Source organism: Uloborus diversus, chromosome 7, assembly GCF_026930045.1.
Source record: "Uloborus diversus isolate 005 chromosome 7, Udiv.v.3.1, whole genome shotgun sequence".
NCBI classification, from domain to species: domain Eukaryota; kingdom Metazoa; phylum Arthropoda; class Arachnida; order Araneae; family Uloboridae; genus Uloborus; species Uloborus diversus.
This window is the reverse complement of record NC_072737.1, coordinates 119982523-119998408: the sequence shown is the minus strand read 5'-3', so window position 1 is coordinate 119998408 and position 15886 is coordinate 119982523. Positions and strand designations below refer to the sequence as shown.

Below are 15886 nucleotides of genomic sequence, written 5' to 3'. Positions count from 1 at the left end.
TTGTTGCTGTTGATTAAATTTTTTTTCCTGTACTCTTCTAAATGCATTTTCTCACTTGTCTGTTATTTCTAAAATAATGCAATTATTTAATACTAGATATTAAGCTTTCTGATGTTATCTCCAAACATAATTGTATCCTAGCTTCTAATAATGAGACATTTTGTTTTATTGTCTAAACAAAAGAAATACAAATTGTATATCTGAAATGTAAAAGTTGGTTATTACTTTGAAAAATCTTAATTTTTAGCATGCCCCTTTTCCAAGAAATAATAACTTGTTACTCTATTGGGACAGTTAAAAATTCAATAGGATAGTTCAATGATTGGGATTGTTCATCAATCCACCTCAGGCAGGTTGCATAAGCCGCTGCAGGCGGCTAGTATATACAGGGTCTGTTGAAATGATAGGTCCACGTGTAAAATCAAAAGTTGTGTTGTTAAAAAAGGATTTATATTGTGTAGGGGAGGGTGGGCCACAATGAGACATTGTAACTTCAAAAATAAATACAATTCTGACAGCTAACACCACCTAGGAGAAGTAAACATAACCAAATTGCTTCTCAGAATTCCTAGTTCCATGCTGTTCTATGCATTTGTTTTGTAGAAAAGAAAAGTTACTGTTTGGACATGCTGAACGTTATTTGGATAATTTCTTGCATCTATCATAGTCTTGAAAACTTCAACAATTACGCTAAGTGTTGTAGTTTATGTTGTTACTGAAACTTAAATCTTCTATTATTCAGCTATATTATTTTTAACTCATGGTTAATTTTAATGATATGGAGTAAAAAGCTTTGTTATGTTGTTTGGGCCACAATGAGACAAATTTTTTGGGCCACAATGAGACGTCTCATTGTGTAACAAGTAGTTGTAAGCAAGTGTAAAATACTTATCTTTTTCTTCTTTTAGTTTACAAAAAAGAAATTTAACAATAAAAAATATGCTTGATCTAAAAATAATTACATTTTAACTAATTATATTACAAGTGAACTTTTTATTTTACTATACAGCTTTGCACAAAACTCCCAAAACTAGATACCGGTTAGGTCTTGATAAGGTTGCCAAAGATGGTACTTATTTCAAAGCACTTTATAGTTATAATTAATATTTGTATAAAATAATTATGCAAGTTTAATCATCAATTAATATTTGGCATTTATTATTTTATTCTTTTCCTGTTTTTTAAATCCTAATGATTTTTTTTTTTTTTTTTTTTTGCTTACCGTAATTAAAATTGTTTTGTATGTTCAAAAAAAAAAATTTTAAACATTTAAAATGTGCTTTAAGCAAAAATTATGTTTCTTTGCAACCTGGGCCTGAGTGGGAGGATATGTTTTTATTATTCTGGTTCTAGTTCAAAAATGTGTTATGGAAAAAGTACAAGGGATTTAAGAGAATTTGCATATGAGATGTCAAAGATAAACAGGGATCTGGCCAGAGGAAATTTTCTGTTCGTTAATCGACCCTTCACAAAAATCCGATCAACCAAAACGGACCTTTCACAACATCCCGATAAACCAAAATGGACCCTTCACAAAGTTCTGATGAACAAAAACGATTCTTTCACAAATTGTTTATTAAAAGAGCAAATCTTAAATCAAAATAACCTATATATTTCAGTGTATGAAACCCGATAATTTTTGGAACTTTTTTAAAAGTTGAATTAAAGGGATCAACTAATACAAAATCTGCTAATTTTACCAAAAAAAAAGAAAAATGGTTCTCTTGTGACATTCCTGCAAACAATAATTACTACTGCCAAATAAATATAATGCTTGTTGTTAGTTTCTTTGAAAGAATTTAACAACTGAAAGTCAGATTGGTTTTAATTAATTTTACTTGTTTGTTTTATCATAGCTATTTTTCAGTGGTGTTGTTGTAAACTCCTCTGAAAAGGCATTGTTGTAAGCACTTTTCTCCCTGCACAATATTTAATAAACAATAATTACATTATACAGCTAAATGAACTTAGAACTGCTAACAGATAGTAGGGGTGGGAAAAAAATATGATCGCTTCAGATAGGATTACCAACTTCAAACTTATCGCCACTTAGCGTCCAGGTGGCTTGATTAGAAAATATTCTCATCATTTTACCAGCTTGGCAATATTTGTGTTTTTACCTTGACGATGTTTAACTGTTATTTTGGGAGCAAATTATATGGGTTTGATTTTTGGATGCTAACAAGGATGATTAACTTAAAGTAAACTTTTATTTACTTGTTTTTTTTTTTTTTTAGATACCTTCATGTTGAAAAATGCAATCTTTTTGCATCCGATATGAGATCATATTTTATTCTTTTTCAAGTTAACTTTGCTTTGTTAGGATGCAAATAAATGAAAAGTCTCTTTATTTTTGTTACAATGCTTATTTCAAGTTTTTAAATTGAAATTACATTTTCTTTTATGTACCAAAAGTTAAAATGCTGAATCGATGATTTATTTATATATATTGCTTCAACTGTGTCCACAGATTTTCATGATATGTGTGCTGTCTCATGTCACAACTTAATTAATACACAGTAAACACACTCAACGCTCAAATTTAAAGTGGACTGTTTTATTTGTGAGACATACGTCTCCTCCAACTCACACCAACACACCTTCTCGTTCTCTGCCGTCCCGGCATACTCTCGATCCCAGATGGCGCTCGCTTCAGCGCTTTCACATTTTAAAGTTCTCATACTATTAAACATACCGGCCCGCGTTGCAATGTTCAACAAAATTGCAAATATTGATTCAAACTTGGTTACAAAAGTATAAACACAATACAAATGTACACTCAAACAAAATAAAATAAAATAAAATATGTATACACATAAAACACAATGAATGATAATAAACACAATTTCAGTAGATAAATATCTAATTCTCAAATTTTACGACTTTTTACTATTTTTCTATTGGTAAGATTGCAACCTTTGTGATTGGTCTTTTAAACTCACCACTCTTAGTTTTCACCTTTACGACTCGAATCTTACCATCAGAGCCTGAGATAGTTTCAATTAGTCTCCCGATTTGCCATTTGCCTACAGCGATGTCATCATTTTTTATAAGTACTAAGTCACCTACTCTCACATTTTCTTTATCGAAGAACCATTTGGTTCTCTGCTGAAGAGTACTTAAGTAGTTATTCGACCATTTTTTCCCCAGATAATCTGTACAATTTTAGTCACTCTTTGATATAATTTTAATCTATTAAATTCTACTTCGCTGAAATTGGGCTCTACTAGAGATGTTATTGGTGACCTATAAGGAAATGACCAGGCGTTAAAACTGATAAGTCGTCTATATCAGCTGATAGCGGTGTAAGAGGATGCGAATTTAGAATGGCTTCTACCTGAGTAATAACGGTTAAAAAGTGTTCATAATTAAGTTTCTGATTACTCACTACCCGTTTTAGATGAAATTTAAAGGCTTTGACGCTCGCTTCCCAAAGTCCTCCAAAGTGTGGGGCTCTGGGGGGAATAAATTTCCAAATTACATTTTCACTACTAAGATAGCCAGCCAACTTGTCATCTGGCTTTTTAATCTTATCATGCATCTTTTTAATCTCAATATTACTTCCTACGAAATTCTTTGCGTTATCTGAAAATATATAGGAAGATTTTCCTCTTCTTGAAAAAAATCTCTTAAGTGTGGCAACAAAAGCTTGTGAGGTCAAATCTGTAACCATTTCCAAATGTACAGCCTTTGTAACAAAGCATACGAAGACTGCAACATATACCTTATGGTATAAACCTTTACGTTGGTGTCTATATTTTATCCAAAAAGGACCACAGAAATCTACCCCACTGCAGTTAAATGGAAAGTCTTGAGTTATTCTTTCCTTTGGTAGATTACCCATAATTTGCTGGCAGGTTACAGGTCTGGCCTTCAAGCACACTATACATTTATGAACTACCTTCCTGCATGCATTACGACCGTTAATTGGCTAATACATTTCTCTCACATTATATAATAAAGCTTGAGGTCCTATATGTAAATATTTCCTATGAAAATATTCAAGAATTATATCTGTCAATTTATGTTTTGAAGGTAAGATAATTGGAAATTTCTTACCCTTACTTAAATCACTGTTTGCCAAGCGGCCTCCCACTCTCAAAATACCCTCTTCATCTAAAAATGGGTTTAAATTTCTTACCTGGCTGTCCGGTAAAACCGCATTACCTTCCCTCAATTTTTTTATTTCCTTACTAAATTCAAATCCCTGAACCATCTTTACTAATCTAAGTTCTGCTTTTTTCATCTCTTGAGGGTCCAATGGCCCTTTTTTCTTTTCGTTGCTGCGACAGTTTCCTAAAAACCTGAAAATATAGCTAAGTACTCGAATTAATTTTATGTACATATTAGAAATATTAAGTAAGTCATTTAAAAACATATTTGTTGATGCAAACAATGCTGCACAGTTTATATCGTCCTTCTTTTTTAATTCATTTAAAAAGTCTTCTCCACTCATATCCGTTGGAATGTCCCTTTCAGGATAAATACCGGTAGCAAGAAAATCTGGTCCATTCCACCAGAGTTTATTTTCAGACAGCTTGTTAGGATCCATACCTCTGGATATAAGATCGGCTGGGTTCTCCAGTGATGCTACATGGTGCCACTGTTGAATATTTGTCAAATCTTGTATTGCAGTCACTCTATTTGAAATGAAAGTTTTTAATTGATGAGGTTCTTTCCGAATCCACGAGAGAGCTATCATAGAGTCACTCCACAAATATGTTTCCGATATATCCAGTTTTAAGGAGGATGTAACTCGTTTTATCAGTTTGGCTAATAGAACTGTAGCCATTAACTCGAGGCGTGGTATTGTCATACGCTTAAGAGGGGAAACTCTGAACTTACTGGAAACAAGTCTTACTGTACTTCACCAGAATTGTTAATGGATCTGCAATATATAACTGCAGCATAGGCGACCTCTGAGGCATCAGCAAACCCGTGCAATTGTACATCAATAGTACCCTCACTTAAAATACATCTCGGAACCTTAATGTTGTTGATACATGGTAGTAAGTCAATGAAGTTTTGCCACTCTTTATTTTCTTTTATGGGAAGCTGATCATTCCAATCTATTGACAATAACCAGAGCTTCTGCATGAATATTTTCGCCCTTGTCACAATCGGGCCTAAAAGACCAAGTGGATCAAAAATGCGCGCGATGGTTGATAATACCATACGCTTAGTAACTGGTACACCAGATTCTACCTTTGCCTGGAATGTAAAACAATCTATCTCTGATTGCCACGATACACCTAAAGCCTTAGTTTCTTAAGTAATCACAAATTTATAATCTTTCTCGGTGCTCATGAAAAGATCAGGGTGATTTCCTAACCACTTATGCAACTCCATACCTGCTTTTCTCAAAATTCCGATTAATTGGTTTTGAAGCTCTTTTGCTTCTTCTAAAGAACTCGATCCACTCAGAACATCATCCATATAAAAACTATCATGTAAAGCTGCTGTTGCAAGAGGGTACTCTTCTGCCTCATCTATTGCTAATTGCTTCAAAGTTCTAACTGCTAAAAAAGGGGCACTAACCGTGTCATATGTCACTGTGTTTAGTTCGTAAGTTTTAACTAAACCATCATTTGTTTCCTTCCACAAGATTTTTTGAAGGGGTCTTTGACCTGGATGAATTAAAATCATCCTGTACATTTTTTTGATGTCTGCAGCAAAGGCATAAACATATCTTCTGAATCGCAACATAATTGATAACAAATCATCCTGTATGATACCACCATTATACTGCAAAGAATTTAGAGATTTCCCATTTGACGTAGGGGAGCTAGCATTAAAGACAACGCGTAGCGGCATCGACTTGCTAACCGCTCTATAGACTCCTAAATGAGGTACAAAGTAACTCAGATCCTCATCAGAATCTTTCACCTCAGTCATATGCCCTAACTCTAAATATTCACTCAAAAATTTCCTATACAAGGATAAATATTCTGGATCTTTTTCTAAACGATTCCACAAACTATTCAACTTTCTAAGCGCTACGTCTTTAGATTTTCCTAAAGAACTAGGTTCTTCCTTTAGGGGCATCTTTACAATGTATTTCCCTTTAGCATCTCTAGAATGATTCTGTACAAAATGTTCTTCGCAAATTAAGCTCTCTTTACTTTTGTGCTCAATAGACTCAACATTTTCTATTTCCCAGAATCGCTTAAGTGTTTTATCCAAATCACATTCTTCATTAATAAAACCGCAATGAATTTTATTTTCTGTCTCGGATATTGTACTTCCGGATATGATAAAACCAAAAACTGTGTTTTGTAAAATTAGACTTGAATTTTCACAATGAATTTGCCCTGGTTTTAACAATTGATAAAATATCTCGGCTCCTAATAATAACTGTATACATCCTGGAATATTAAATTTTTCATCTGCGAGATTAATATTACAAAGGTCATTCACATTAATTTCAAGCTTATTTGACGGAATTAAATCCTGTGTAATTTTTGGCACTACTAAAAGGTCCAACTTCCTAGTGAAACTCTTTTCTTTATTGCTGATACAAGCAGATACACGCGCTTTAATTGTGGATATTGAATCATTTAATCCTGACACTGATACGTTTATTTTCTGTTTCTTCAAACCAAGGAAATTGGTGCACTCGTTATTTATAAAACACGATGAGGATCCGTTATCTAAAATTGCTCTTACGGGTTGTAAATTTCCCTCAGCATCAGTAATATAACACATCGCAGTACTCAATAAAACATTTTTTGTTTTTGCTTCACTTATTGCCGTAAACAAAGTGTTCTCTCGATTCGGCATAAATTCTTCAGCCAGTGCTGACAGCTGTTGGGAGGGGATCTCATTTAGCGCCATTACGTCTTGTTTATTTTCACGCGCAGTTACATTCTCAGACAGAAAATGAATCGTCACATGATGTTTTTTCCCACACACAGAACAGGAGAATTTAGATTTGCAATGACTCACGCTATGTTTTATCGATAAACAGTTAAAGCATAGTTTCTTCTCTTTTATAAATTTAATTCTTTCATTCACGGATAGCTTACAGTATTTAGGACACTTATATAATAAATGATTTTCACAACTTAACATACATTTAGGCGTTTTAATATCGCTTAAAAATACTTTTGGAATATTCTTCTCGTTAAATTTCTTGGTGTAAGAACTTGAATTTATTTTTTCATTTTTCCCTCGCGATGTATAATACAAGTCTATTTCTTTAGACAGCTCCTTTGGACGCAACCAGCTGTCTTGTGCTTTAATAGAAATATGCATTGCTACATCTTTCTCAAGAGTATCAAATATTTTATCAGATACTATCAACTCATTTAACGTCTTAAAGTCCGACACATTTCTTAGTTTCAAATAATATTCCCAGTTCGTTATTAAACGAGAAGCAAACTGCTGGTAATTTTCGTTTTGTTGCTGTGTTGCCTTTCTAAAATTTTCTAAACACGATTGAGCACTGGGTTCGAACTCTCTTAAAATAATAGCTTTCACTTTCTCGTAGTTACTCAATTCATCATCTGTAATACAAGTTATCACTTTTGCGGCTCTCTCGCCTAATAAATTCAATAGGATTTCTGATTTGTATTTATCAGGAACATTTTTAGATACAAAAGTTCTTTCTAAAGAAGTAAAGAAGAATGCCCAGCCTTCAGGCTTAGTAGGGACTTTCACAGTTAATATTCTTATGCTTTTTATCAAAGAATCTAGAAAATTCTGAACATCAACATTACTTTCGTTTTGGTTTTGATTCTCTGGTTTCGAACCTGCTCTCACTCGCGCAAGCTCTAACTCAGCTTTAACTATTTCATATTTAACTTGCTCTAAATCTAATTGTTTTTGCTGTAAGTCATTATTCTTACGCTCTTCTACTGTTAAACTAATTAAATCTTTCACAAACTCAATATCAGATTTAAAATAACTATTGTTCTTAATTAGCTCAGTTAATTGAACAACAGTTAATTTTTCATCAACAGTTTCTCCTAATTCAGAGGCAATAATCCTCAAATCTTCTTTTTTACAGTTTTTAAACATTTTAGTTTCTAGCACATTGATGAATAATAATTATTCAATGGTCACTTACTTCTCAAATGTCCTCAATAATTCTCATATCCACAGGTCTCTGTCGTTCTCAGGCTCCGAAAGGACCACTTATGTGCTGTCTCATGTCACAACTTAATTAATACACAGTAAACACACTCAACGCTCAAATTTAAAGTGGACTGTTTTATTTGTGAGACATACGTCTCCTCCAACTCACACCAACACACCTTCTCCTTCTCTGCCGTCAAGGCATACTCTCGATCCCAGATGGCGCTCGCTTCAACGCTTTCACATTTTAAAGTTCTCATACTATTAAACAATATGTTTATCATAGAACTCTAAAATAATTTTATCAAAAATATTTCTTATGAGCAGTTTTTATACTTTTAATGCCTTCACTTTGAGGATCTCTTTGCATCCGCTATGGGAATCGGATTTTTCAATTTTTTAATATTTAGAATGCTTTGTTAAGAGGTAAACAAATAAAATCTGTTTTTATTTTTGTTAAAATCAGGGAGTTTATAAGTTTTAAAAGAAATTCTGTGCTCTTTAAGAGTGTCTTGTCTCAAAAAGTTAAATGCTGAACATCTGCATGAATTCTATATTTTCTTTTTTACAATTATTTTAAATCTCAAGAACCACTCTTTCCACTTAGACCTCCTAAGAGTAGTAAAATCAATACTTACCTACTTGGACCATGTTCTAAAAAAAGAACCTACTGACATCTTATTACAGAAAGGCGAAGACACTGTTCATTCACTTTCCAAAGAAAACAGTGTATTAATCTACACAGGTGGTTCCTCTGACATTGACTGTAATAGAGGTGACGCAGGCATCTCCATCATTTATCCCTCAGGAAATAACGTCAAACTTAAAATACCCACTGGCCAGATTGCCTCAAACTTCACCAGCGAACTCATTGCTACTAAAATGGCTCTTTCTTATTGTCTCTCTTCCCCTACTCCCAAAAACCAAATAAAAGAAATTGTGATATTTTCCGACTCAAAATCAGCACTCGAAGCCATATGTAATGGTGTGACAAGACTGACGCAAGAAATTAATTTTCTTCTCCACTCATTCAACATAACTTGTGTTCTCCAGTGGATCCCCGCTCATGTCGGAATCGAGGGAAATGAGTGTGCAGATGCCCTAGCAAAGAAAGCACGTGACCAAGATCAACCTCTAACAGCCACCTTCACAGACGTGAATGCTGTTGCCAGGCGAAGGATCTACGAACAGCTTTTCAGCAAGGCAATAATCCCCGACCTTCACTGCCCAAGAAACCTCTTTTCTACAATAGCTAGGCTACGCACTGGAGATTTCAAGGACATGAAGATATTACCAACTAATAATGAAACCTATCCCATATGCAAGCACTGTCTCCATTAACAACTCACCCCGGATCATGTTTTTAATTTTCAGGCCATTATTAGCTCCCTCCTCCAACTTGGAGCACCACCAATTGAAATCCTGTACAGCCATTGGGCTCCAGTACCTCTAAGGAAATTGAGGATTTAGTTTTCCTTACTCATACTAGTCTAAAGCAATGTTCCTTTGTTTTTAATGGTAAATTTTATACTATGTTGGATGGTTTGGCAATGGGAAACTCACTTAGCCCCATCCTTAGTGATATTTATATGCATTACTTTGAGGTCAAGTTGTTTCAGAAACTACAGTTTCAATTCTGTGTTCACTATGTTGATGATTGTTTTGTTGTTATGAATCACGATCAACTAAGCATTGATGATGCTTTATCTATTTTAAATTCCATTTATCCTCATATTCAATTCTCTTGTGAAAAAGAACAGAATAATTGCCTTCCATTTCTGGATGTTCTTGTTTCTCGAACTGAGTCCGGTTTTGAAACTACGGTTTATCGCAAACCTTTTGCTGTTTCATTACCCTCACATAGATTATCGTCTCACCCTCCTGATCAAAAATATTCAGTTTTCAACACATTTGTTTATCGTGCAATGAATATTTGTTCTTCACCTGAGCTTCTTAATGCGGAACTTAACTATTTAAGAGCTGTGGCTGTTGATAGAGACTATGTGCCCACCTTAGTTGATTCCATTTATAAAAAACTTTGCAAAAAATCTCAAAATATTGTTCTTAATAGAACTTTTAACACTAAGAATTTAGTTGTTCTGCCTTTCTTCCCTGGTATTAGATTTCAGGTTGCTAAGATTCTGAAACAATCCGAATTCCAAGTGGTATTTTCTCCTATTAATAAACTTTCTTTCTCTTCGCTTAAAGATTCTAATCATCCTCTTAATTGTTGTAGGATCTATAAAATTGTTTGCAATTCCGGACTCGGATACATCGGATAGTAATAAATCCAGTATTGCTCAACACTCTTGGGAATCGAATCACTCTTTTGATTTTAACTCCTATCAAATTATCCAAAAATGCCCCAATTCGTTGGATCTTGATTTTTGGGAATCTTTCCACATCCTGAGGAACCATTCTAATTTAGTTAACGATCTTACTGCAATTCCTTATTTTTCTTCTGTGTGGACTCCTTCATTAAAATTAGTTTAGTTTTTCTTTTATTTTTATGTATACGTCGTACATTTCTTACTTTTATTTTATTTATTTATTTTGTCATTTTTTGCTTTCTTATTTTGTTTTGTGATTAACTAATTCCAATATGTTTATCCTTCACTCTGTTTTTTCCTGCATTTCTCCATTTGATACATTGCTTCCATACATAGTTCCCCCCCCCCCCTTTGCTGGTAAATTTATTGCTAATTTATTCAGGGGCAGGGGCGGCATTTCAGCGTTTCATTTGGGGGGTCAAATTTCTTAAATATGAAATACCTCAGTATGGAACAAAACACATATTGGCTAACAGCAAGTAATGATCATAGTTGGGGGAGGGAGATTGCATAGTTAAAGAGCCCCCAGAAAAGATATTTGTTCATGTGAGATATTTTTTTCTAAAAGTATTTTTGAAGAGTATCTATGAAAGTATATTTTGCATTGAGCAGCTGAAATGTGTTTCTAGCGGAAGAAAGTGATGAATAGACACATTTAAAATATGAGCGTAACAATTAATTTAAAATACCGAGACATTTTCTAGTGAAAATCATGCAGCCACTGCACGAGCCTCCCATAACCATCGTTATACAGAGCACACAAGAACGAGATATTCAGCCTTTTTGAGGAAATTACGTCTTTGGTTAAAATGAACCATGACTCTTTTTCAGTTTTTTTCTGTTCTGAAAAGGCCAGTAAAGGCTTGATGAATTTCTAACTATTTAAAAAATGGAAAATACTTGTTCATGTCTGGAATTGTGTCGAGTTTCATCAACCATTATGAAGAACTAGCAGCATTGTTTTTCTTAACCATTGATTTGCGATTTATGTAATTTGAATTTGCTCCTTTTTTATCATTCCTCTAAAAAAATTTGGGGGTGCAACCGCCCCCTCTCGACCCCCCTATTTGCCGCCCCTGTTCAGGGGTGTTTCATTTTTGGACTTTTTGCATTGTTTATGGGTTTTCTTCGAAAATTTATTACTTAACGGTTTTTCCCTGATGGAATCATATAATAAATTATGCCTCCAGGTGTCATTTTATCTTTTTTGTTTTGTTTAATTTCTGTTTTTTGATATTTATACTACCTCCTGTTCCACCGTGTTGCTTTTCTCGGGTGACTTTTCATCCCGAAGCTCACACTTCTTAGCATTGAAAAAGGTGTTCCTTGTAACACCGAAACACGTGTCTGCAATAATTTTGTAATTTTTGTGCTTCATAACGTTGGATTACTAATTATTTTAACAATATGCACAGTTTAATCAAAACTATTGAGAGAAAAAAAATCAAAAGCATGGTTGGGGTTTCGATACTGCTGGAACCCCTGGAATAGAGCTGGTAGTACTTCAGGAAAGGTGCTCATCTTCATTCGTTTCTAATTCGAATTCATGGATTCTACTGCTATAGAAGTTTCTTTTTTTCTTTTAATATCATTGATAGAGTGTATTTGCTTAGACATCTTTAATCGTGAAGAAAACTCACCCTGTCACTCAGGAACTTACAGCAAACGATCAAACTACAGGGTTCGTACGGGTCACGGAAATCCTGGAAAGTTATGGAAAAAAATAAACAAATTTCAGACCTGGAAAAGTCATGGAAAACAAATATTTTCACGAAAAATCATGGAAATTTATTTAGGGAAAATGTCTTGGGTAGTAAGAAAGTAACAATAACTAAAAGAGCGCTGGAAATATTGAGTGATTTAGTAGTAGTAGGGCATATAAATTGAACGATCTCAAAAAAAAAAAAATAAGAGTTTTGGAATGCAATTTCATCCACTTCTGTAACAGTCGCTCGCCTTTTTTTTTTTTTTTTGGTAATGTGATTTTACTACTGGGGCATCACTAATTATAAATTCACCATTATTTTCAGCACTTCTTACATTTTATTTTCTGTTGTAGTTTACATGTGTACACTCTTGATTTTGATATGCCCCCTCAAAAAGTGTGATTCAATTGCATCCGAGTTCGTTTCAACTCCTTGTAAAAAATTCATTAATTTATGAGAGTTTATTTCAATATTTTGAAGGCTTTAGAAAATGAAGATTTTTGTCATGCAATAGAACATAGAAATAGGGCAATTCTAATGCTCTGAAAAACAGGTGCCCAACATATAGCTTGCAAAACTGATCTTTGTGGCCAGTTGAAATGTATCTGGTTTCGAAAAATGAATTTACTGAAAAACATGGCTTTACTGTCCGACGGATTGTATGGAATTTTCAAATGTCCAGATAAGACGAATCTGTGAATAAGGGAGAAGAGTAAAAATTTGATGCGCGTATTCCGCTCATTTGAATGAGATTGCTTCTGCAAAAGCCGACATTGGTAAAAATTATAGATTTGTCAATTTCCGGCTGTAAAACGGATATTTGTCTTTCCATACAATCTGTGGTCAGACTGCTTTAATGAACAAATATCCTGTCAAATTACATGGGGGATTAGATGCACTATTGTCACCAAAAGGCTGTGATTTTATGAAGTGAATTTATTCTTGGAAACTTAGTAATGACTCATTCAATTTTTGACCCATTCATTTCTATTCTGCCCTATTTATTAAATATTTATTAGACATTTAAACATCAGTGTATTGCACTCCTTATACTTTTTTCTCTACTTGAATTTATATGATAAAGACAAATAAAAATAATTTGTTAGTTTCTGAAGTGTCCACTGATATTTTTTCAGTCACAAGTAAGTGCTCCAACAAGGTAGTGACATTCACGTAAAAGCCTATTTCTAAAACCCAGTTCTATAGCCCATTTCCGAAAATTGGCAAGTTTGACATTAAATAGTACTACATTCTTCATGTAACAAGGTCATGAACATTTTTATGAAGTCATGAAAAAGTCTTGGAAAAGTCATGGAAATTTTTTATCCAAATTGAGTATGAACCCTGGAACCCTGTAAAAAAGCATTTTAACTTAGGTCATATTTTAATAAAGATACAATCAGTTGACTCGACAGCTTGAAAGCAAATTCGTAGTCCAGCAACATGTCAGAATGCAAACAGTACAGTACAACCAAAGAAAACAAGCTAACTCATTTCCGCATTCCTTTATCGCTCAACAGGTGCTCTTCTTGCTTTAGAGGTCTATTGTGCAGGAATTGCAAGTGAACATGAATTAATTTCTCTCTTATTCACTTGTTTCTTTCTTACGTATTATTTTTTCGTTCATTCGAAATAAATTTCGAGTCATCTTTGGAAAAACTTTGAGTTAAAGGAAGTTAACTTTGAGATATTGAGAATAACTAGAATGGAATTAAAGACAAAGGGGGCAGGACTTAATAAAATCTTGGAGTCATATAAGCAGTATAATGTAATATTTGAGTTATTGCAAAATGACTGTATATATATATTTATACATATATATATTGTGCAAAATTTTTTGATTTTTAACAATATTAATTGATTTATCGCAAAATTATTTGATTTTTCACTATATTAATTGATTTATCACAAAATTATTTGATTTTTCACAAACTTGCCTTTGAGAATATCTGTCGATCGTTACACAGATCGTGCCAGTAATACTGTCAGCCATCTGAATCATCCAGGTTGAATTTCTTTTCATCACTGAATATCACAAGATGCCAACCTTGTTTCCAGGCAAACACTTCTTTTGCAAATTTCAATCTGCTTTCTTTATGCTTTTTAGTCAATTTTGGAGTCGCTTTCCTCTTCACGTAAATTAAATTGGCAAACTTCTTTACTACTCTGTGGACTGTATATTTTCATAGTGGAGGGTTTTGTTGTCTGCCTAAAGTGGATAAGCTTATATCTCCTGATTTCAAGTGCTTTACAACAGTCATTTCTTTGTCGGGGTATCACTTTTGATGTGCGGCCAGATGATTTTTTATTGCTATATGCATTTCTAAGTCGCAAAAAATTGTTTACAACATTATGTGATCTATTTAAAAGCTTACCTATTTCTCTATTTGATTTTCCACACTTTTTAAATGCTTCAATTTTTCCTTGCTCAACCAGCAAAAGACTGCACCAACTCATTTCATTTGCTTACATCGTGATGCTTAAATCTGTTTAAATACTTCCACAGCAGCAGCCATAATTTCTTAGTAAGACTAAGCAACGAGATTTATGCTTTTTTTTGGAAATAAACGTGGTTAGAGCAAAATTTCTGAAGGTGGACCTTTTTTTTTGAAATGGTCTAAAAATGAAAATTTGCATAAAATAAAAAGGAATTATTTATTTTTACAAAATTTCTTCATAAATAGCTGTAACAATTACTGATTAACTATATGTACCAAAAATGTGATTCTTATTCTCAATTAAGAGTCAAAACTGAAAAATGCGGGTGGACCTATTATTTCCATACACTGTATATCAAGGTAGTGTGCAAAAAATATTTTAGTTTTACAGGTCCACATTTCAAAAGAGTTTCATTTGTTTTAGACTGCAATATTAGGATGTTATGATGAATAAATGCTGCTTATATCAAAATAAACTTTAATATTTTAAACTTAGATTTTTGTTACCATTAGTCTTTTTATTTCTAGAAATTGCAAAGAATGCATTTGATGACCAGAGACTATTAATACCTGATTTCACAGGACATGATAAAGGTAAAACTCAATACCTATTATGTAAGTGATGACCTTTGAGTGTCGAATGCTACTTAAAATACCAATAAAACTTTACATTTCAAAAGATTGGCATCGTGTTATTAATTGTTTTTACAAATAATAAAGTGATGCTGAAATAAAAGAAGCTAGTTTCTTTAGTGACTGATAGCTTAGTGTCAAGTAACTTAGAGATCAAAACTTTTCCAGTTGTGACAAAATACTCCCTTGTAACCCAAAACATATGACTATAATAACTTGACAATTCTGTTATTTATAAATGTTGGTTTTATCTCCTATTTTGAAATACTGTCAATTTAGTCCAACGTACTTGAAATTTGCCAATCATTTCCATACAAAAACAATTAAGATTACTTTTTTCTTTCTCATTTGACGTGACCGTAACTCTTAAGAATAAAACCAAGACATTTACGGTTCATATCTTGGGAACTACTCAAGTTTTATAGATCTCTTAATACTGAAACAATTCGTTTTTGTACAAATGCATCAAGGTGGTAAGCAGCCTGGAAAGCCAAGAGAAGTTGGGTAATTTTACTGTCTGACAAAGTTTTGAAAATGCCATGCTGGTTGTGGATCCCCCCCCCCTTTATGTAGGGGGAAAAAATAAATTTCCTTTTAAAGATAAATTAAAAATCAAGATTTAAGAGAGCTTCTGAAGGGAGTTAAAGAAAGTGAAAATATAGCCCCTGCTGAGCTCTTGTGAAACTTTCTATTCAATTTGCCA

General features: G+C 33.4%; 1 protein-coding gene across 3 annotated transcripts in view; it reads left to right on the top strand.

The window, feature by feature from the left end:
* LOC129225707 (trans-Golgi network integral membrane protein 2-like) overlaps nt 1-15886 on the top strand; it is a 49871-nt gene that overhangs the window by 17271 nt on the left and 16714 nt on the right. For 2 of the 3 annotated variants that reach the window (XM_054860189.1, XM_054860188.1), the window contains exon 4: nt 15079-15144. The exons of the other annotated variant lie outside the window; for it this stretch is intronic. In XM_054860189.1, the coding sequence (XP_054716164.1) occupies nt 15079-15144 (66 nt within the window). The remainder of the gene's footprint in view (nt 1-15078; nt 15145-15886) is intronic. 3 annotated transcript variants of the gene reach the window in all.